At 41.0% G+C, this 23251-nt stretch overlaps 2 protein-coding genes across 2 annotated transcripts; one reads left to right on the top strand and one right to left on the bottom strand.

The window, feature by feature from the left end:
* Positions 1 to 17414: 17414 nt before the first annotated feature.
* On the bottom strand, positions 17415 to 18102 carry LOC129774487 (mantle protein-like). The gene is made up of 2 exons (XM_055778232.1): positions 18045 to 18102; positions 17415 to 17942 (listed from the first exon to the last, which is right to left on the bottom strand). The coding sequence occupies exons 1-2, from the start codon at positions 18048 to 18050 to the stop codon at positions 17415 to 17417; spliced, it is 534 nt and encodes a 177-aa protein (XP_055634207.1). The 5' UTR covers positions 18051 to 18102.
* A 634-nt stretch (positions 18103 to 18736) lies between these two features.
* On the top strand, positions 18737 to 19371 carry LOC129774485 (mantle protein-like). Its single transcript, XM_055778230.1, has 2 exons — positions 18737 to 18780; positions 18844 to 19371. The coding sequence occupies exons 1-2, from the start codon at positions 18775 to 18777 to the stop codon at positions 19369 to 19371; spliced, it is 534 nt and encodes a 177-aa protein (XP_055634205.1). The 5' UTR covers positions 18737 to 18774.
* The last annotated feature ends 3880 nt before the right edge of the window (positions 19372 to 23251 follow it).

A 23251-nucleotide genomic window follows, 5' to 3' on the forward strand; every position in this document is an offset into this window, starting at 1 on the left:
TAATAAAATAAAAAAAAAAACAGAATCCAAGACGTCGCCTCGGTCTCTAACTATTTCACATTTTTCTACATATTGATTTCCAAGACGTATTACAATATTTGGTACATGATTTGTTAGTGAGATGCATTTTTTACATTCAGTTTTACTACATTTTTATTACACAAGGCATTAAATACGTGTATTTCATTTTGAAATGTTTCGATGTAATTTTCATTTCCAATTTCCGCGAGAAGCTCCATGTCGTTGGCATACACAAGTACATTGATACGCTTGAGAACGAAGGAAATGTCGTTAACATTAGAGAGACTGAAACTTTGTTGTTCGGGTAACTAAATATTTCGCAGCAGTACTTTTGGAGTGGCTCAAAACTGAAATTATATTTATTAATTCATATTTTGTTTACACCCTGCATTTACATCACTTACTAAAAATAGTTTCCGTTTTCCCTTACGACGTTTAGCCTTCCTGAACTTTTTGTACTGCTTACTTTTTCCTATTATTGAATTCACTTATTAATTTTTTAATTTATTTTCATTTCTCTTTCCAGATACTCACAATCAATCCAGTGTGCTACGAAAGGTGCGGAGGTAAACTTGGCCCACTGATATATCCACCTTATCACTTCTAACACTGTTCCGATCGAAATATACTCAATAAATTTCCCGTTTGCAAATCTTACAAAAAAACCTTTTTGTTTATTATTATTTCTTTTCTTCTTCTTCTCCTATTCTTCCCCTGTCAGTTCGCTTCCGCTTTTGAGTCGCCTTCACAGATATCAGCAACTGTCAACTATCAGTCACACGAAAACGGTACTCGCCGATTACACCGACTGGCTACAGTCGATGCCCGGTTGCGTGAACATTTGTATTTACCTAGATTGCCCAAAGCAGTCAAAATCAGGGGTTAGACATCAATTGAATATAGGATACCCAAAATCAAAATCAATATGGCGTCATTTGTTTATCAACATATCATTTACGAGGATTGAAATCGAAAAATGCGCTGCTTTATTCTAACTGCATGGGCGATTTTCATATTTCGGTTTCACATGGAGGTGTTCACATTTAACATGGAGTTTAAAGTTAGCCACTATTCGACTATATAACCGGACTGAGTTGTAAACAACAGTAATTGATAGAACCAAAATGTCAGTGAACCGCAGCAATATTGGGTACACTGGCAATATGAGGGATTCGACGTTTTAGTCGTACCCCTGGTCAAAATGAGTGCATTGCAAGAGAATAACTGCTGTGTAAGGAAATTTGTTTGAAAAATGATTTTAATATATTTATATAATTACACGAGTTATTAGTATATATTAACAATGAAGAACAATTTTTCACTTAGGAAAAAATTATGCATCATTATTTGTACTTTTTTTACAAAGAAAATTGGAAATCTTTTTTCTTTATTCCGCAAACATAATTTTTTTTAACATGTTTCACTTTTTTTTTTGTTTATTTGTTGTTTTATTGTTGCAGCAATGTCGTATTGGAAAAATATTACGTGTGTTAAAATGGGTTGGGTTCCCGAAATCAAGGAAATTTATTTGTTTGTAGGTGTCTCTTTTGTCATTTTGTCAAAATGAAAAAAAAAACCTAGGATTTGCTAGAACTTTTCTGTGGTCTTAATTTTACCCCACTTTGGTGAGTATAAATAAACCACTTTTATTTATTATAAAACCCCACTATATGCAGGCATTACTATTGTCTAACTGTTCCTTTTAATTTCTACAGCCTTCTTCTTCTGTGCACTTTTTAAATATGCTTGATAATATTGTTATCCATTATCAACGAAAATGCGCTGATAGGATTATCTGACATAATGTTCTGTTTTGCGCAGCCTTGGGACCCTTTCACACCCTCGAAAGTATATGGTAATCTTCTAAGAATATCACCGTCGTCAAATTTTGACCAAATAATTCCATCGGTAGCTGTTTCGGTCTTCTGAAAGGTCTTTTCATATGTTCATCAGAAACTGAACTACTTAGCATCCCACACATTTTTCTTGAGCATATTGATGACTCATTCATGCTCATCATTGGCTATTCTCAGTGTCAGATGATTTTTTTTTTATTAATTCGTTTATTTTTGCAGGCTCAGTTACTTAAGTTTAAAGGAGCCGAATTCTTAAATATAATTTTAAAACTATATATATATAAACAATTTTCTTAGATCTATGGTTAGTAAGGTGGAAAACCGATTACTCGCGGTGTACTCGAGTTTAGGAGGGTGACATATTTTTAGGAGAAGGATGGGATATAAGGAAATTGTAACAATGTTGATGAACACTCATTTCTTAAATCTATTCGTATATCTATAGTGTATTTACATTTCAACTTATTCTACTATTTATAGCAAGGGGACGAATTACCCGCAAAGGAAGGAAAGGAGGGTATAAGGATGTATGGACAACCACACACGAAGATCTATAGCTTTAAGGAAAACATATATATGGGACATGTAATCAAGGTCTAACCGAGCCAACACATCTCTCACCGGCACATTGGGCTGCCTTCCTCTAGCCCGAAGGGAGTTTTCTAAATTCGATCTGGCAACAAGATACACCTCACACGCCCAAACAACGTGTTCGATGTCGTGGTAACCTCGGCCACAAATGCAGAGACTGCTACCGGCCAGATTGAAACGAAAGAGTAACGCGTCTAACGAACAGTGATTGGGTCGGGAGAAGGTGCGAATAAAGTCCCGACTCAAGTCTAGACATTTGAACCACGGTTTGAGGCTAACCTTAGGGATAATCGAGTGAAACCACCGGCCCAATTCATCTTCATTCCACTTGCGTTGCCAGTTAGCGATGGTATTTTTGCGGACTAAAGAATAAAATTCATTGAAGGCGATTTGACGCTGATAAATATCGCCTTCAATTGCACCTACCTTTGCTAATGAGTCAGCCCTCTCATTACCCGGAATGGAGCAATGTGAAGGGACCCAGATAAAGGTAATGAAATAACAGCGTCTGGATAAAGCACTCAAAATTTGTCGTATTCTCTCAAGGAAGTACGGTGAGTGCTTTTCCGGCCTCACTGAACGGATAGCTTCGACAGAGCTAAGACTATCCGTTACAATGTATTACAATAGTGTTCAACAGGTCGTGAGGCGACGCTGTCCAGCGCCCAATGAATTGCTGCCAATTCAGCAATATACACTGAGCAAGGATTCTGAAGACTGTGTGAGGTGCTAAAAAATTCGTTGAACACTCCAAATCCTGTGGACTCGTTTATAGTGGACCCATCAGTAAAGTACATATTATCACAATTGATACCCCCATACTTTTCATCGAAGATCGTTGGAGCGATCCTCGATCGTTGGTAATCTGAATATCCATGGATATCTTGCTTCATGGACAGATCAAAATGCACAGAGGAATTGATGTAGTCAGGGAAACAAACACGGTTGGTAATATACGAAGAAGGATCAACCTGCATGGAGATGAATTCATGATATGAACTCATGAATCCGGAGTGAAAATTTAGCTCGATCAGCTGCTCAAAATTTCCGATCACCAATGGGTTCATAACCTTACACCGGATGAAGAACCGAAGAGATAATAAATTGAAGCGATCTTTTAGTGGGAGTAGGCCTGCCAAAACCTCGAGACTCATGGTATGCGTTGAGGGCATACATCCCAACGCGATACGGAGACAAAGATACTGAATTCGCTCGAGTTTAATGAGGTGTGTTTTGGCAGCTGATTGAAAACAGAAACTGCCATACTCCATCACTGAGAGAATAGTTGTTCGATACAACATTATAAGATCTTCGGGATGGGCTCCCCACCAGGTGCCGGTAATTGTACGGAGAAAGTTTATTCTTTGTTGGCATTTTTTACTCAGATACCTAATATGGGCCCCCCAAGTACATTTGGAGTCGAACCAGACCCCAAGATACTTGAATGACATAGCATGAGTGATCGGTTTACCCAAAAGATGAAGCTTTGGTTTTGCTGGTCTATGCTTCCTAGAAAAAACCACCATCTCTGTTTTCTCCGTGGAGAATTCGATCCCTAGCCCAATGGCCCAGGTTGAACAAATTGTTCAAAGTATCTTGTAAGGGTCCTTGCAGGTCGGATTCGTTTGATCCTACGACAGACACCACTCCATCATCTGCAAGTTGTCTTAGGCTGCAATTTTGTGTAAGGCAATTGTCGATGTCGCTTACATAGAAGTTGTACAGAAGGGGGCTTAAACATGAGCCCTGGGGGAGGCCCATGTAAGAGACCCGACTTACTGCCGAATCTCCGTGAGAAAAGTTCAAATGTTTCTCACAAAGCAAGTTATATAACATATTATTCAATAGAGGCGGCAGACCCCGAGAGTGTTATTTGTCTGACAAAACCTCTATTGAAACAGAATCGAAAGCCCCCTTTATGTCCAAGAATACTGAAGCCATTTGTTTTTTTTCGGCGTAAGCCATTTGAATTTCTGAAGAAAGCAACGCAAGACAATCATTCGTTCCCTTGCCCCTGCGGAACCCATATTGTGTATCTGAGAGTAGGCCATTTGTTTCAACCCATCGATCAAGGCGAAACAAGATCATTTTCTCCAACAATTTCCGTATACAAGACAGCATTGCTATTGGGCGGTACGAATATGTCAGATGTTTCACTTCCAATATAATCCGCTTCATCTTCGGATGGTGGTTCAGAATTTGTTGCATCTGGTTCTATACCGGATAAATCTTCATTTATGTTCGTTATATTTTTCAATGAACCAGTTCTATTTCACATTCTTTTTTTGAATTAATGGGTCAAAAGACATAAAATAAACAACTTATTAGCACAAGTATCGTTGCGTAAAGATTCGAACAACAAGTACTGCTTTAGCTTGAGAGACATTGGAACTTATTAAATATATGCCGAAATCCACAATTTACCAACTAGGTACTTGTAACGGGTATTTTTATAGGGACGCTATAAAAGTAAACCGATAGGGAAAGCAAACGAAGACATATTTTTTTCCGCTCTCTTGACATTTATCTTCAGTAAGGTTTGTCATTTATAATGAAAAGATATACGATCCAACTACGAGTCGAGATTATTCGGCCTCAACTTTAAGAGCGCTACGGCTAATTTATGGTCGTCATAATCGTCCTGCCAGATCAACAATTGAGCGTCCAATGGAAAAATTTTAATCCACAGGCACAGTACAAAATGTTCCCTTGCCAGTGAGACAAAGAAGTGCCCGTAGTGTCGAGAATATTGCTGCCGCTAGCGCATCAATTGAGGAAGACCCAAATCAGTCTCTCACACGTCATTATCAAGCGTTGGGAATCTCTGTGACGTAGTTGTGGCGAATTTTTCGAAAAGAACTTGCTTGGCCTATGTACGAAATAACTATAGATTTGCTCGGTATTCGAATTGGCCTTTTAGAAAAGGTATGATTTTATTCGCGATAAGATGTACTCTTGGATATGATCTTTATTTAAGTGAGGCTGAGCTGGCTACTGTATACGCGTTATATAGTACGCACAGAATCTGATCACTAACCCGAACTCACAGGAAAGCCTATTCCTACTCTTCCGCTAACTTGATCTGAGTGAGTGAGTGGTAAGAGTTCGTAAGATAGTATGCACGCTATAACGTTTCTCATATAAACTGTTATACAAATTATAGGGTGATTCAATTAATCCTTAACATAGCCGGCCTCTGTTGAAAAGTGTGATTTTCAATAATTCAATTCTACATCTAAGTTTGGTGACAAAATTCAAAATCTAATTCACATGAGTTCTTCGTTGTTATTGTGCACTGCGATTATGTTCAGCTGGCAATCCTGGTATTCGGCTCTCAGTTGGGGGTGGTTGGGAGGTGTTATCTTCAATACGGTAATAAACAAACATGTGACACGTCGGCTAATCTTCGGTTCGACGATGCTCGTCGATGTCGTTGTTGATCACGTGCTTTGTCGCCTCTACGATTCGTCTTCGGTGTGTTGACATCTGCTTCGACCTTGAGACGGCAATGCGATCGTTCTCGTCTGGAAAAGGTCTCGTCCTTCTTATTAGTCTTCCTCGTCGGTAGGCATTGTGGATGAGTGATAAACATCAGACGTCATTCATGGTTGTTGGTTGTGCAGTTGATCCTCGGAGCGGAGAATTGATGTAGTATCCAATGAGAGAAAAGTGTAAACCGGAACAACTCACCTTCGGAAATAATATGATGATGCAGGATAATCTGAAAATATTTGGTGGGCGTGGTGATTGTTCTGGCTATTGACGGTACGGTGTAGACGCCAGTGAGCATTGATTGGAGGCGCCTTGTACGTTCCAGATGGTGTGGAGCTTGTCAGCAGTTGCGATGTCCCTCAGACGACGGACGACGTATAAACGATGACTATCCACAGTAGCTAGTTTTGATGATTATGCTCGTTTGACAACATGGAACGATAGGAAGCATTAGTTTCGAACTTAATGGTTCAACGGCACAACATGCAAGCGCTATCGCGCAGTAAGTAAGCGAAAAGGTTACATTTTAGCGAGAACATCATCGTCACCCGAATTTGCTGGCTGCTGGATCGGAAGTATGCAAACTTTGCTGATGGCGCGGTTGAATTCGCCATCCTTCGTCTTCACCGAGACTGCGCGAACATTTCCGTCGTCGCCACGGAAAATTCGAACGACACGGCCAAGGCGCCATTTGAGGGGAGGAAGATTCTCTTCCTTCAGGAGAACTAAGGTCCCAACAGTCACGTTGTCCCGCAGACGGGTCCACTTCGTACGCGGAAGTAAACCGGAAAGATAATCCGTACTCCAGCGTTTCCATATCCGTCTTACAAATTCTTGGGTCTGCCGATAACGATCGAATCGATTCTGCGGCACTGATTCCAATGAAGGTTCTGCAACGGTCACTAACGGACGGTGTACTAGGAAATGCCCCGGTGTGAGCACTTCCAAATCTTCAGGATCGGTTGACAGTTGAGTGAGCGGCCTAGAGTTGAGGCAGCTTTCTATTTGGACAATCAGCGTTTCTGGATCGTCCTTGTATAGCACTGTTGTGCCGATGGTTGATTTGAGGTGTTTTTTAAACGACTTCACGGCGGCTTCCCAGAGACCACCGAAGTTTGGCGAGCGAGGGGGTATAAATTTAAATTGTATTCCCTCTTCTAGACAGTACGAAACGACTGCATGTTGATGTTGTTGGGATCTGAATTGTGCTAGAAGTTCAGCTATCGCTCGGGAGGCTCCTTGAAAATTTGTCGCATTGTCGCATTCGATAATCGTCGGCTTCGAACGTCGTGCGATGAACCGCTTCAGGACCGAAATAAATGCATCGGTGGTTAAATTGGCCACCAATTCGAGGTGGACAGCCTTTGTAGTCAGGCACACGAAAATGGCGACAAAACATCTGACTGGTGGAGTTTTGCGGCCAACGTGGCGATAAAAAAAAGGTCCACAGAGGTCCACACCAGTTTTCAAAAAGGGGTAAGTTGGTGTGACGCGTTCGCTGGGAAGATCTCCCATTAGCTGCTCTTGGATAGTAGGTTTGCAACGATAACACTTCATGCAGCCTTGCACCACTTTCCGCGCCAGGTTGCGTACTCCCAGTGGCCAAAACTGTTTGCGAAGGCTTGCGATCATAAGCTGTGGCCCAGCGTGCAGGAGCTTCAGGTGATAGTGTGTGACTACCATTTCCGTGAATCGATGATTTGCGGGAAGAATCATGGGATGTTTCCGGTTTTCTGAAATCGGGGCGTTATGAAGGCGGCCACCCACTTTGAGTGTTCCATTTTCCAAAATGGGTGTCAGAGTCTTCAATTTTGATTTGCGGTTAACTTCCCCGTTAGTTGCTATGGCGTGGATATCGTCGGCTAAAGTTTCCTGTTGGGCGATACGAACGAGCACGTTCCGTGCTTCGTTAAATTCAATGATACGGAGAAAACCAATTTTTCGTTCCTGCTGCATCCGTTGCTTGCAATTGTGGACAAATCTCAAAAGATGTGCCACTAGAGATACCAGTTTGACGTAAGAGGATTGTAAATCAAAGATAGGATTTGGTTCCCTAGTCTGAATGACAAGTGTTATCGAACGCTCTTCGAGTTCGTCAGTAGGAAAGTCTCCAGATGTAAGGCGAACCAGAGGCGGCCAAAATCGGTTCGGTTGACTGAGCCAAGGTGGCCCATTCCACCATACGGTGCAGCATTTGAGTTCCGCTGGTAGCATTCCTCGGAAGATTATATCCGCCGGGTTCTCGCTTCCTGGAACGTGAGCCCACAATCCATTAGCAGTCAGATGTTGGATTTCCGAATCCCGGTTGGCAACAAAAGTTTTCCATCGGGACGGAGCTGCCGATATCCAGTGGAGCACAATCGTGGAATCAGTCCAGAAAAAGCACTTCATGGAGAGGTTCAATGCTTTCTGGACCTTCTGGTACAAGTGGGATAATAATAATGCAGATGAGCTAGACAGATCTTTTTCTGTTTGCCGAGCTAGACAGATCTTTTTCTGTTTGCGAGTATTTCCCAGTGGTGCTAGTTTCGATTTTGAAGTTAGAAGTTTCACAGACGTATCCCCACTGGTAGACACGACACGTAAATAGATGCATGCCCCGTAGGCTCGTTCAGAGGCATCACAAAACCCATGGAGTTCGATGTGGGTCGGATCTACAATCGGAATAACCCAACGTGGAACGGTAATTGTTTCGACTATGACGAATTGAGAACGAAACTGCAGCCAATCTTGCTGGATTTCATTCTCTAGAGGTTCATCCCAGGAACGGTTGCTGCGCCATAAATCCTGGACAAACATTTTAGCGACTACTATTACGGGTCCGAGAAATCCTGGCGGGTCAAATAGACTAGCAGTATCGGAAGCGACAATCCTTTTGGTGATATGGGAGTAGTCCTTCCATTTGGGAACGTGAAAACCAAAAACATCTGATGCTGGTTCCCACCTTAGCCCTAGGGTTTTAATCGAGGCACCAGGATCCAGTCCAAGAACGTTGCGTTCATCTCGCAAAGATTCCGGAATGTGGGCGAAAAGCTCCGGAGAATTAGATGACCATTTCCTTAATTGGAATCCAGCAGAGCCCATAAGCTGGAGCAGCTGATTAACTAGAATTCTTCCGGATTCTACATCTCTATATCCCGTTAGCAAATCGTCCATGTAGAAGTCCTTGCCTACAACTTCTGCGGCATCAGGATGAGACTGTTGACCTACTTTGGAGAGTTCTTGCAAGCATCGAGTGGCCAAGTATGGTGCCGAAGAGGTTCCGTAAGTAACCGTTGCCAGTTCAAAGATCCGAATTGGCTGGGAAGGGTCATCTCGCCAGAGTATTCGCAGAAGACATCGAAACGGGGGATGCGTCAGGATTTGACGGAATATTTTTTCCACGTCGGCAATAAATACGAATTGATGAATTCGCCAACGTAAAATAATAGATACAAGATCATCTTGTATTACTGGCCCCACCATCAACGCATCATTAAGTGAAATGCCAGTATCAGTCACACAAGACGCGTCAAACACGACGCGGAGCTTCGTGGTCAAGCTATCCGGACGCTGAATACAGTGGTGTTGGAGGTAGTAGGGGGTGTACTGTGTGGGTACCGTGACGTCAGTAATCTCTTCCATGTGTCCTAACAGAAGATATTCTTCGATGAAAGCCGAGTATGCGGATTTGAGTTGAGGGTTGGCTTGTAAACGGCGTTCCACCGACAGAAAGCGACGTTTGGCGATTTCGTAGGAGTTTCCCAACATGGACACAACGGACGGTTTTACCGGAAGCTCGACGATGAATCGGCCGGAGGCATCTCTCGTGGTCGTCGCAGCAAAATTAGCCTAGCAAATCGATTCTTCCACTGACATGGTGCTAGATGACTGGCAAGATTCTAGTTCCCAAAATCTGGATAGCTTCTCGTCGAAATCCTGAGTGCACACGTGAACGATACTGACTATTTTTGGATCTGGTCGGCTGGTTCCGACTCTACCAGAAACGACCCATCCAAGCAATGTATTTTGCAACACCGGCTGCCTTGAACCGAGGCGAATGATACCCTCGAGAAGTAGGTCGTAATAACTGTCCACTCCAATGATCATATCGATTACCCCAGGCATATGGAACTGGGGATCAGCGAGCACGATGTCAGTAGGAAAATTCCATTCAGTAACGTCGATGGGGTTCGCGGGCAGCTCACGGGTTACGGAACATAAAATATGGAATTTCAGCTGCGTACTATAATTATAGCAATGCGACTGGATGTGAGCGGCGATGGAGTGGGTGGACACAATTGTAGACTGTCCGATACCACCGATGGTATGGTTATTTTTGGTCCTTGGCAGCTGTAACCGTTGTGTTAAATTCTCCGAGAGTATGTTTAGTTGCGAAGGAGGATCAAGCAATGCTCTAGCCCACGGAATTCTGCCAGAATATCCGATGACTTTAACGAGAGCAGTTTGTAGCAGTACAGTCGTTGGGATCCGATGAAAGTTGCTGACCAAGGAGGTGGAGCAATGGCTGAGCGAACCTGAAGCTGACGGTTGACCTTCAGTGGGCGAAGGTTGCGAGGAAGTCTTATTTACGTTCGGCGAGGTAGATTGAGCGATTTGGGTTTGATTCTGATTCTGATTTGTAGTGAGCTGGGTTTGGTGGGGTTTAGGAGCATTTGGTTGGAGAAAATTGCGATATGGAGCTGGCTGGTGGAGCATTGTGTGGTGTCTTTGACTGCAGACGCGGCAGGCACTAGAAGAACAGTTTCTAATTTGATGATCTGAAGATAAACAATTGATGCAGAGAGCCTTTTTCTTCACCAAATCATAGCGTTCAGGAACTGACAGCTTTCGGAACACCTCACATTTGAAAGGTGAATGGATGGACTGATTACAAAAACCACACGACTTCGCAGAAGAACTGATGACGGAATGAACGCTGCTAACCTTTGATTTCGGAACCTTTATTAGATCCAATCGAGATGTTTCAGAGAGACGTGACTTTACAGGTGCGATAGACTGAAGAACTATACAATGACCACGCAGGAACTCGATGAGTTGTTCGTATTTGGAAACCTCTGTTGACTTGTGATGGTTCTCCCATTGTTTGAGAGTAGATGTATCGAGACGAGAGCAGACGATGTGCGCCAATAATACACTCCATCCGTTCGTATCTATGTTCATTTTCTGAATCATTTGCATTCAGAAAATCCGTTCTTCTTCCGTGATTATCAAGACCGGCACGTTACTGTGAATGGGAATCGCTACCGTTCAATGATATCCGAATATTGTTGACTCGAATTGGATGATATGGACTTGGACAATATTTGGTTTCAACAGGATGGCGCCACAAGCCACACAGCGAATTTAACAATTGATTTATTGAAAACCAAGTTTAGTAAGCATGTTATCTCACGGAATGGCCCAGTCAATTGGCCGCCTCGGTCGTGTGATTTGACGCCGTTAGACTATTTTCTGTGGGGCTGCGTCAAGTCTATGGTCTATGCCAACAAGCCAGCGACGAATTGGTGGACAGCTTTATGTGGTCATGTTGTGAACGCATTATCTCGAAATTGACTTCCGTGTGGAGATTTTTGTTCCATAAGCCAACAACAAGATAACTCGTAACATGTTTGTTTAAACAATTGGAGCTTTTCGATCATTACTATATACTATAAATACCGTTTTTGATAACACAATATGTTTGAATTGAGTTAGTTGTTCAAGGACCGGAATCCTTTAAGGTGTGGTAGTAATCAACGTATTAAAGATGTGACTAACACACGACTCAAAATGATAACAGGCTCCTCTTCTCTAAGCTGGCGCTTTGTAGTGTGTGTGCATAATGCAACGACATGAAAATCGACGCGGTGATTTCACCGAATAGAATTGCACTGTTGTTTTGCAATATATTCCATTCTTTCCATTCTTTTATCGAGCTGTGTTGATATGTGTGCGTGTAATACCAGCATTAGGTATGAAAGTTGTACCTCGCTAGCTGGATTGAGACTGCTGCAAATGGTTTATTTATAGCGAATTATCTGAACACGAGCAGATTCTTCTTCTTCAATCCCTTTGTCGATGGAGACTTGAAATCAATCAATTCATTCATCTCCGACAATGAGCAGAAACGAATGCATTAGTTGTCGATACGGCACGGGTAGCATACAAATGGAAAGTACAAATGTATGCGAAAATAAGAATGCTTCAAATTTTAATTAATCTAAACCGGAAATCAGGGAATCGTAGTGTATAGCGTTTCAAACAAAGCCTAGAGAATTTAAGATTCGATTGTTATGTTAACCATCAGAATTAGTACGTTGCGAAGATGGTTATTAACGTTAACTTTATAAACTTTATTTCATGTATCAAACAAAAATGATATGGAATAAATATATACAGCTATTCTATGCCAAACCGATATAGTGGTTCTCAGATTTTCGTGAAAAGTGGTAATTTTGTTCTTTATCACAAAACCCGTATTTTTTTATTTTTTCGTTACGGTGACCATTTGCATTTCAGGGAGGTTCGAAAAATCAATTATTTCCTTTTTTTCCCAAAAATGACTTTTTTTTAAATTCATAACTTTTTAACCACTGAACCGTTTTAGATGGTCGACATATCAAATGGTGGATTTTGTTTTCGTAATGGCTTTGTACTAGAAGGCGCTAATTTTTATATATTTTTTCTTGAAAGCTAAGTATTTTTTACATAACGTATCTCGATCAGAGATGCTATTCTTTTGTTTTTAAGATATGATTTTCCAAAGTTAACCGTTGGCTGGAAAAAAACATTTTTTTCACCTTTTTTCCATTACAAATATCATAACTTCTAGACTACTGGACCGATTCAGATGATCGATATATCCAACTGAAGCTTATGAGATAGTTTTCTTTGAAAAAATATTACTTTTGGAACAAATTTTGATTTTCGTCTTAGTAATTATTGATTGAGTCAGTTTTTCATAGTTTTCTCGGTTAAAGATAGAGGGCGCTATATTTTTTTATATTTTTTCTGGTAAGCTGAGGATTTTTTACATATGTCAAAAATATTTCAAATTTTACAGATCTTCCTTTGATTTCGATCTATCTATGAAGGACGAAACTCGAGACATTTCAGATCATCTTCGATCATCGTTAATCCCTAATATTTTCGCTTCAAAATATAACCATATCAATTCTTCAAGAATGTTTTTCACTGATGGTTCAAGAATCAACTGGTTTTGGTATATTTAATAAAAATTACACTAGCTTCCATAAACTTGAAGACCCTTGTTCAGTGTATGTTGCCGAACTGGCTGCAATATATCATGTAATTAAGACCATTGAGTCCTTACCACCTGATCACTATTTTATTTTCTCGGATAGTCTTAGCAATATACAAGCCATTCAATCCTTGAAACAACAGACGAAAGCATCATATTTTCTTATCAAAATTAGGGATGTATTAAATTTTCTTGTTGATTAAAGTATTCGAATCACTTTCATTTGGATTCCTTCCCATTGCTCTATTCCTGGTAATGAGAAAGCGGATACACTCGCAAAGATGGGTAGTATGCAGGGCACAGTTTTTGAAAGACAAATAGCGTATCGGGAATTCTTCTCCGTTTCCCGACAGCAGTCACTCACCAGTTGGCAAAACCAATGGAATAGAGATGAGCTTGGGAGATGGCTATACTCTATTATCCCCAAAGTTTCAACGAAGGCCTGGTTTAAAGGGTTAGATCTTGACAGAAATTTTATTAGAACTATGTCCAGATTGATGTCCAATCATTCCGCGCTAAATGCGCATCTCTTCCGCATAGGTCTTGCTACTAACAATTTATGAAATTGTGGTCAAGGATATCATGACATCGAACACGTTGTTTGGTCATGTAATGATTTTTGCAATGAAATAATTAAACTGGTTGCCGATTTAGAGGCTCAAGGAGTACACTCACGCATGCCAGTTCGCAATATCTTAGCTACTCGCGACCCTAATTTTATGTTCCCCATATATGTCTTCCTAAGAAGCGCTAATGACATTATTTAGGTCGCATCTCCTACTCTCACTGTCCATTCTCCATTCCTTTCCTATTACACAAGCAGAACTTAGTACCCGTTGAGATAAGATCATTACAGGAGCTATTAACATAACAAGGAGACACTCACTACCAAAGGATACCGTTGCTACATCAACTGGCGATGTAGTTGTTACGACCCACCACAGGCACTGTTCATGACAAGGATATTACCGACGAGGCAACGAAGGAATAATTTTTTTTTGCACTGTAGTTTTAGCTAATTAGACTTAAGTCAATGATTATGTAGTTCTAATATATTCAAATAGTTTTAAAATGTATTGGTTAATAGTGGCTCTTTATCCACTTGAGCCTAATTAAATAAATAAAGGAAAAAACAATATCTCAAAAACAAAATAGAGCATCTCTGATATTGAGATATGTAATGTAAAAAATCCTCAGCTTTCAAGGAAAAATTTGAAAAAAATATAGTGTCCTCTAGTCCAAAGCCATGAAAACAACTACAATCAATAATTACGAAAATAAAATCCATTGTTTTTACAGTTTCAACATTGTTTAACAAAAGGCTAGCTCATTGGATTCAATTTGATGTGTCGATCATCTAAATCGGTTCAGTAATTCAAAGGTTATGAATTTTAAAAAAAAAGTCATTTTTGGGAAAAAGTTGAAAAAAATGATTTTTGGACCACCCTAAAATGGAAATTTGGCACGGAATGGCTGTATATTTATGCACCAAAAAAAAATATCTCCTGCTCACTGAATTTCTACTCATACCGTTTAATGATTAGGTGAAATGCCATTTGCTGCGATAACGTCGATTGTGCGTTGGACATGCATGTCAAAATCGAAACTGAGTGCCTGAATTTCATCATATCAAGCATGTTTGCGGTTTGAGAACTTCGTACATATGAGAGATGTATTTCATAAGGAAATGTAGAATACAATGATCGTTTGACAATTCTTCCGTTCACATATTTTGGTAGTCCTAGATATCATATCAAACGTAAAAGGACGGTGGTCGAATTTTACTTGTAACGAAGAACATAATCTATTACAATGCATGAATTGATCTTACATGGCAATTGTTCAAACTCTTTACTTACAAGACAAACGGGTTGAATTCACTTGAATTCGAAAATTGTTTCATTCAATAAATAATTTAATTAACACAATCAAATTCTTACTAAGCCAACGGTAGTCCCACATCAACCTTGCGGTTAAATCATAGATATAACCCACCCATTTTTTTTATTTTATCTCCCGTACATATTCTTGGATTGGACTAACGGTCCAGTGGAACTTGTGCCTTCTCAACGTAGCATTATTTAGGCCATTTTTTTAGTAGTATGTGGTTGAGATTTCTATGCCGAATAACACGCCTTGAATGTACTCTGGAGTGGCAAGCTCTAGAATACGCGTGACGGCATTTGCAAGCCGGAAGAATTTTTTTGAGCAAAATCCCCCGACCAGAACGGGAATCGAACCCGAACCCCCGGCATGATAGTGTGGGACGCTAATCAATCGGCCACGGGAGCATCCCGTACACCTGGAGGGTTAATCTGTTATTCGTAATCTGTATAACATCATGATGCGAAGTCTGCCTCTGAAATTTGTTTTAATTCATTTGTTTTAATTCTCAATCAGAAATCCACAATACAATTTCTCTTCATCGATTTCAAACCCGCACGTCATGGACGAACGCGGCGATCTGTCGAAATCGTTTGACACTCACATGGGGACTTGGACATGGTGATGAACTCTCACGAAGCAGGGCTGATTGGGCTTGGGATGTGTTTGAGACTGAATATATGCAAGATCGTAACCGAATTCTTCTTGGTACTAATGTTGTAATCGATGGTGACGAGTTCGAGGTGGTCGACGTATTTATCTACCCTAGCTCGTTGATTACAAATGATTACAACAACTGTCGTGAAATTCGGAAATGCATAATCAAAGGAAGTCGTGTGGGCTCTACAAATCCCTAAGGTCCAACACACTCCGACCCCGTAGGAAGTGTACCATGTATAAATCTCTTACACGCCTGGAAGTCCTCTACGGGCATAAAGCATGGACGATGTTCGTAGAATGAAATGAACCATTTCAAGTACTTGGCAAAACAAAGTATGGTGAAAGAGGTTGAACCACAAACAGGCGAACCCATTATCCATAATGTCCCCAAGGTGCGATAGACTGTCAAAATGAAGGTGGCAGCCTTAGGAATACTGTTGTTAGGCAGTACATTTGGTGCGCATGGCGTAATCACAAGCAACGAATAGGCTGGTGAAAGATTGTATGTGACCGAAAAAAATATTCGAAGTATAGACCGGAACGAAAGAAGTTGTTTATTCGGAAAAGAGATGATAGTCTCCCAAAATGACTGTGATTATTACAATGCAGAGTAACCACGAAGTGTACGGTCTACCTAAGCTTAACCAACACATATCTTCGCTATCAGGGATACCAAATATTTATTGGTACATTCTTTATTGAATATTTCATCAGGTGCATCATCTGTCAGACTTATTTTTGTCTTAATTGTCAGATAAAAATATGAGTGTTTTTCGGTAAGACGCCTATCTCGAACGAAATACCATCGTAGTGCTGAAATAAAATCGGCTATGGCTATGAAAATGTTTAATGGAATGGGATAGAGTGGATCACACTATCTACAAGAGCTGTGCTGAAAGTATCACGATTATTGTACACCCACGGATTACGTATAATCGATTTCAGTTGTTGACGTGCTCAGGCTTCCGGCACGCTTTGCGTCGTTTACATCTTTTCGACCCTCCGAGAACATTTTTTCGAACTCCGATAAACGTTGTTCCGTTCCAAGGTAGGTTCACCAGATGTCACAATCAACATTCGGAATGTGTCCGGAATGGTTTAGATTTAGCAATAGGCAAAAATTGAAGATGAACCAAAACACGTGTAAGAGAAGCAGTTGTCAAAAATTAACTGAACATTCAAAATAGCCATACTTGTCGGCATAAGTGAGAGACATGAGTACCAACATAATGCCACAAAAAAAATCTAGAATCGAATATATGAAACCTGCCTAAATTCGAAAGTCGCGATACTTTTTGAACAGACCTTGTATGTTCGACGATGACGACGAATTTTCTGACGTGATTGATCTGGTTTTATGCTGATGATAAAAACTTTCCTGTTGACTAATCTTGGTTCCTGGGTAATGACTAGTTTCATACGGTCCAGTTGCTGATGATTAGGATCAGAATTTAGCAGAGCTTTCCTGGCCGTTGTCTTGATTTGGATTTCGTTTGAATTGCTGGAAATTCGATCTGTCATGTTCTTCGAGTTATTGGTTGAAACATGAAGCTCCTTTTTGAATTCAACTTTGTGCAAAATATGTGTATTAAATTCAGTACAATATACATAACATAACATATACAAACTACATAAACTACTCTTAGGAAATAATCAAATAATCATTCTTAGAACAGTCCCCAGTGCTTCTTGTGTTCCTTGATGTGGACGGTCACCGGAACAGGTTTCTCAACAAACACTGGCTTGTGGACGTACACTGGAACGGGTTTCTCAACATGAACTGCGTATGGTTTCGGCACTTCGACGTATTCCTTCTTGATGACTGGAACCTTAACCTCAACTGGGTATGGAACCGGGCGATCAACGTGGACTGGAACCTTCTTCTCCACGTATACTGGAACTTTCTTCTCGACCACAACTGGGACCTTCTTCTCAACGTGAACTGGATATGGGACCTTCACTTCAACCGGCACATGTTTCTCAACCTCGACTGGGTATGGGACAGGAACTTTCTTGGTGATGGTTGTGTGCAAATGCTTGACTTCGTGGTGGTCAAAATGATGATCGTGCTGATCGTTGTCGAAGCTATCAAGATCGTGTCCCAGTTCCCAGAGACCACGTTTCTCTTTCTTCAAGGATTCGTCAACTGCTGCACAGGAAGCAATGGCCACAGCCATAGACAACACGATGAACACCTGCGAAGGGGATAATATCGTTAATTAGATACTTGCGTGTGCTAATTAATAAATTGCACGATCTGCTATGAGGCTCAAGCCCACCGAGAAATTTATTTATACCTTCATGATTAACACCGTTCAGTGGTTTTCGGACTGTACGTGATCTTTGTGATGATCTCCTTCGAATGATGGTTTAGCCGAATCGGAATCAGTTTTTATTTGGCTCGACTACCTATCGTTGTCCGCTGTGTGATAACATTCGACCATGAAAACACTTTATGGTGGCTTTTAGTGATTTTGATTATCAAAGGTTAATATGATCGAGATTTATCGAATTTGCCAATTCGAATCAAGGTTCGCTATTCTTTTTGTAAGCAAATGAGGATTTTTTTTTCAAATACCATCGCATGAAACTGCTCGTTATACCATGTGGTTGAAAAAATTTCCCTCTGATGTTTGGTACAATATAAACGAAATATGTACATGGAACGCCACCCAATCTATTCCAGATTATTCATCAATTTTTGTTTCATCGTTCGCGTTTATTTTTATTGGTATGTATTTTTAAACAAACAAAGATCGAAATCATTCCGATTTACCAAATTAAAGATAAAGAAAAAACTCTCTCTGCCGTTTATATCCTTTTTCGAATTCACGACATGATAAATAGCTATTGATTCCCACCAATTTGCGATTGCGATTGCGTTTTCACTATCTATTTTTGCTAGTGGGCGCAAATAAACTGAACCGAATCAAATAAAAGCCATTCCGGCTAAGTCAACAAACATCATTCGTCAGCAATCATCCCAACGATCAAGTGCAGTCCGATACTCACTCAACGGCATCGATCATGAAGGTGAGAGTTTGCGTAATAATTCAATTGAATATAGAGCTAAATAATAAACATTCAATTCTGCAGGCGTTTATTGTGTTGTCTATGGCTGTGGCCATTGCTTCCTGCGCGGTAGTTGACGATTCCTCGAAGAAGGAAAAACGTGGACTCTGGGAACTTGGACATGAATTCAGCGACTTCGACGATGACCACCACGATCACCATTTGGACCACCATGAAGTCAAACATTTACATACAACCATCACCAAGAAGGTTCCCGTTCCATACCCAGTCGAGGTTGAGAAACATGTTCCGGTTGAGGTGAAGGTCCCATACCCAGTTCACGTTGAGAAGAAGATCCCAGTTGTGGTTGAGAAGAAAATTCCAGTATACGTTGAGAAGAAGGTCCCAGTCCACGTTGACCGCCCAGTTCCATTCCCAGTCGAGGTTAAGGTCCCAGTCTACAAGAAGGAATACGTCGAAGTGCCAAAACCATACGCAGTTCATGTTGAGAAACCCGTTCCAGTGTATGTACACAAGCCAGTGGTCGTTGAGAGGCCGGTTCCAGTGACCGTCCACATCAAGGAGCACAAGAAGCATTGGGGACTATTCTAAGAATGACATATATTAGTGATATTAAGAACGAAAATAAAAGCTGAGATGTAGAAGTATTTCTGTTTGGCTCTTAACACACGACCGAAAACCCTTCACCACACATCATACATCTTAGCATTGCATGATGGATGAAAATTCCGCCCACAATCTTAATACGGGCAATAGCAGAATCTCATCCGGAACGTAGGTTAAGTACCATGTCGAGCAAGTACACTTTTCGTAATTAAATCTATTCCAGACATAATGAAAATCCTCTATATTAATTACAGCAAACAGGTTATTACATCTAGGAACAAAAGGGGGGGGGCCATAATCCGCTTGTGCGAATGCGATACGAGACGGCGGTCTTTGAGTTGTAGCGGGTGAGATTTTTGAAAAGGTGCCAACTGTCTCCCCGGTCCTGTATGGTCGGAACAAACGGTAGCAGTAATTTCCACCTCTTTCTCGAAGTGGCAGAACAAATTGCTGTAAACGCCATAAGAGGGATTATCCTATTTGCGAGCGGGCTTAAACGTGTGTGAGGTTTTCCGGCAGCAAGTAAAACCACACAGTTTCTTGCCTTCGGCTGTAATTCAGGTGCTGAGACGCAGAGGCTATTAAAGCTTTACTTGTCTGCAAGAAAATATGACAAACCCCCTTTGAAAGTGCCCTCCCCAAGGGGCAGAGCGCAGGAAGGGAACGAAACCTTAATCGCCAAACACATTTACGGTGTGGACTTAAAAGATGGCAATGTGTGAAAAGTCGCAACGTCTTTTCCTCCCACTATAGGCCTACTTTAGGCGTAGAGAGTATTTAGAAGAAGCTGATGAATAACTTGGCTGGTTGGATGAGATAATGGTATGTTCTTTGACCGTGGTGCCGTGATTTATATCTTTATTTCGTTCCGAATATCTTACCTTGCGGAAAAGGACGAAAATGGTGCAATTTTGAACAACGTAAACCATTTATCAGGCGGGAAATGTAAATGGAAAAGCACATTTCGTCATAAATATGAAAACGTTTAAGGGGAGACCCCGGTCTGGAAGGTCGAAGAAATCGAGTTTTTTTATTTTTGAATTTTTGGGTAGCTTATGCCCTCAGAAATGTTGTCCTGAAAGGATTTTTCGATATTTAATTTCGTTGGAAAGTTACAGCCAAAAGTATGAGGTCACCTCGAAGGATGTAGTATTGCTGTATGAACTTTTAAAGGCGTTCTTCTCGTAATCATGTTTCTTCAGCTGGTGGTATCGATATCTCTGGATCTACCCAACCGATTTGGCTGATTTTTTTTTATCAGCATGTAGAAATGAATTATCCAAAGCGTTACATAGCCGTGTTTTAATATCTAATTTTTTCGATTTTTTATGCTTCTGAACAGCGATTTTTCATGAAAAATAACTCATCTTTGACAAAAATGGCCACCATTTTGGCAATTTTTCCAATTTTCAAAAACCCCTATGTAACGCTTTAGGTATTGTCTTCACGTTTCAAAATATTCATTGGAATTCGTTCCGGGACACTTTGTTCCTTCAGAACTGATACCACCAGCAAGGTACCGATTTTCAGACAGTTTCACGAAACTTCAATATTTTTAGATTTTTTTCAACGTGAAAGCCCCGTGTAATTTTTTTTTCTGTATTATAGTGATTTTCAACACTTTTGGCTGGTTCGTCACTTTTGCTTCCATTTTTGGAAGAATATCGGGAGTGAGAATTGAACTCGTGATCTTGAGCGTGAGAGGTATGGATGTTACCACTACGCCAGATCGCCTCCACTAACGTGAAAATAAATTACTATGATTAATTTTATCTCACAGTTTTATTAAGTGTATATTTCTTAACAAAAATATTCGAGGGGTTGTATCCGAGACACGACCGCTTAGGACGTAGGACTACGCTTTTTTTTTAATTTGTTGGTTTATTATTTCGGATATCATTTGCGAATAAAGGGTGTGTCACATCAAATTGCATCACGGAAAAAACGCTGTAGAAATTCGCCCAGTAGACCGATCCTTTTGAAAATGTTAGACAGTAAAATAAAAACTATTAAACAACTTTTGGCATTTTCTTTTTATTCATACTTCGAGCCCAAGCCCGTATGCTCGCACCTTCCTCTTTACCCCGTCCATAAGGTTCTGTACAACGTCAGGTTGTAGTTTTTTTTGAACAGAAATCCATTTTCTCTTGAACTCCGCCTCCGATTTGACAACTTTTGGGTTCTTCCGGAGGGCCTGCTTCATAATCGCCCAATATTTCTCTATTGGGCGAAGCTCCGGCGCGTTGGACGGGTTCATTTCCTTTGGCACGAAGGTGGCCCCGTTGGCTTCGTACCACTCCAACACGTCCTTTGAATAGTGGCACGAAGCGAGATCCGGCCAGAAGATGGTCGGGCCCTCGTGCTGCTTCAATAGTGGTAGTAGGCCCTCCTTAAGGTAAACCTGCCCGTTTACAGTGCCGGTCATTACGAAGGGGGCGCTCCGCTTTCCGCAAGAGCAGATCGCTTGCCACACCATGTACTTTTTGGCAAACTTGGATAGTTTCTGCTTGCGAATCTCCTCCGGAACGCTGAATTTGTCCTCTGCGGAGAAGAACAACAGGCCCGGCAGCTGACGAAAGTCCGCTTTGACGTAGGTTTCATCGTCCATTACCAGACAATGCGGCTTCGTCAGCATTTCGGTGTACAGCCTCCGGGCTCGCGTCTTCCCCACCATGTTTTGCCTTTCGTCGCGGTTAGGAGCCTTTTGAACCTTGTATGTACGCAGGCCCTCCCGCTGCTTGGTCCGCTGGACGAATGAACTTGACAAATTCAGCTTATTGGCGACATCCCGGACCGAACTTCTCGGATCACGTCTAAACTGCTTGACTACGCGCTTGTGATCTTTTTCGCTGACGGAGCATCCATTTTTGCCGTTCTTCACCTTCCGGTCGATGGTTAGGTTCTCGAAGTGTCGTTTTAGTACTCTGCTGACCGTGGATTGGACGATTCCCAGCATCTTACCGATGTCCCGATGTGACAACTCCGGATTCTCGAAATGAGTGCGCAGGATTAATTCACGACGCTCTTTTTCGTTCGACGCCATTTTTCCAAATTTACGAAAAATTGACAGTGAAGCATGGCCAACGTGATCTATACACTCTTATCTGATTATAAGCGAAAGCTGAAGATATAATTCCTAAAAATTTAATTTCTTCAGCGTTTTTTCCGTGATGCAATTTGATGTGACACACCCTTTACGTCGAAATTCCATGAATAACTCTTTAGTAAAAAGTTCCGGGGATCCTGAAAAGTTTTGATGGCTTATGTGAATTTGTAGAATCATTTCGAAAAGCAAAGATTCTTTCTTGCCTTTGCGAGAACAATACACTAATTGGTCATATGTCGCAATTTGTTTATTTATATTAATGCACGCATTATACTGAGTATTTAACGAGAGGCATCTTCCATGCATCGCCATTCCACGAGCATCAAACGTCTAACGCGTCTAACAGATGGATACAGTTGCAGCGATAAAAATGAAACATCACACTTCATGTGAAATATTCTCTAGCGTTCACAGCTCGAGAGAAAGCATAATACACAAAACGAGCAGAATAAGCGACCTTTGTTGTTTCGGGCACATAAAGATTCTAAGAATTTTCCTCAGAGGAGATGCAATAATTATACGCCAGCGACAGTTTATTCATTATGCAAGGGTGTAGTTTACTTCCCAAATATTCTCTTTTCGCTAACCCTCTTCGTTGCTTATATTCTAGCGGCCGCATAAGTTGCCCGTTATTGACAGCACTGTTCGGGAAGGCACACAAATGGACAGAACAAATGTATGGGGAAATCGGTATGCTTCCAATTTTCATCAATTTAAACCATATACAGATTGTGGGATTGTAATGTATAGCATAACAAA

The sequence above is a fragment of the Toxorhynchites rutilus genome, chromosome 3, assembly GCF_029784135.1.
Source record: "Toxorhynchites rutilus septentrionalis strain SRP chromosome 3, ASM2978413v1, whole genome shotgun sequence".
NCBI classification, from domain to species: domain Eukaryota; kingdom Metazoa; phylum Arthropoda; class Insecta; order Diptera; family Culicidae; genus Toxorhynchites; species Toxorhynchites rutilus.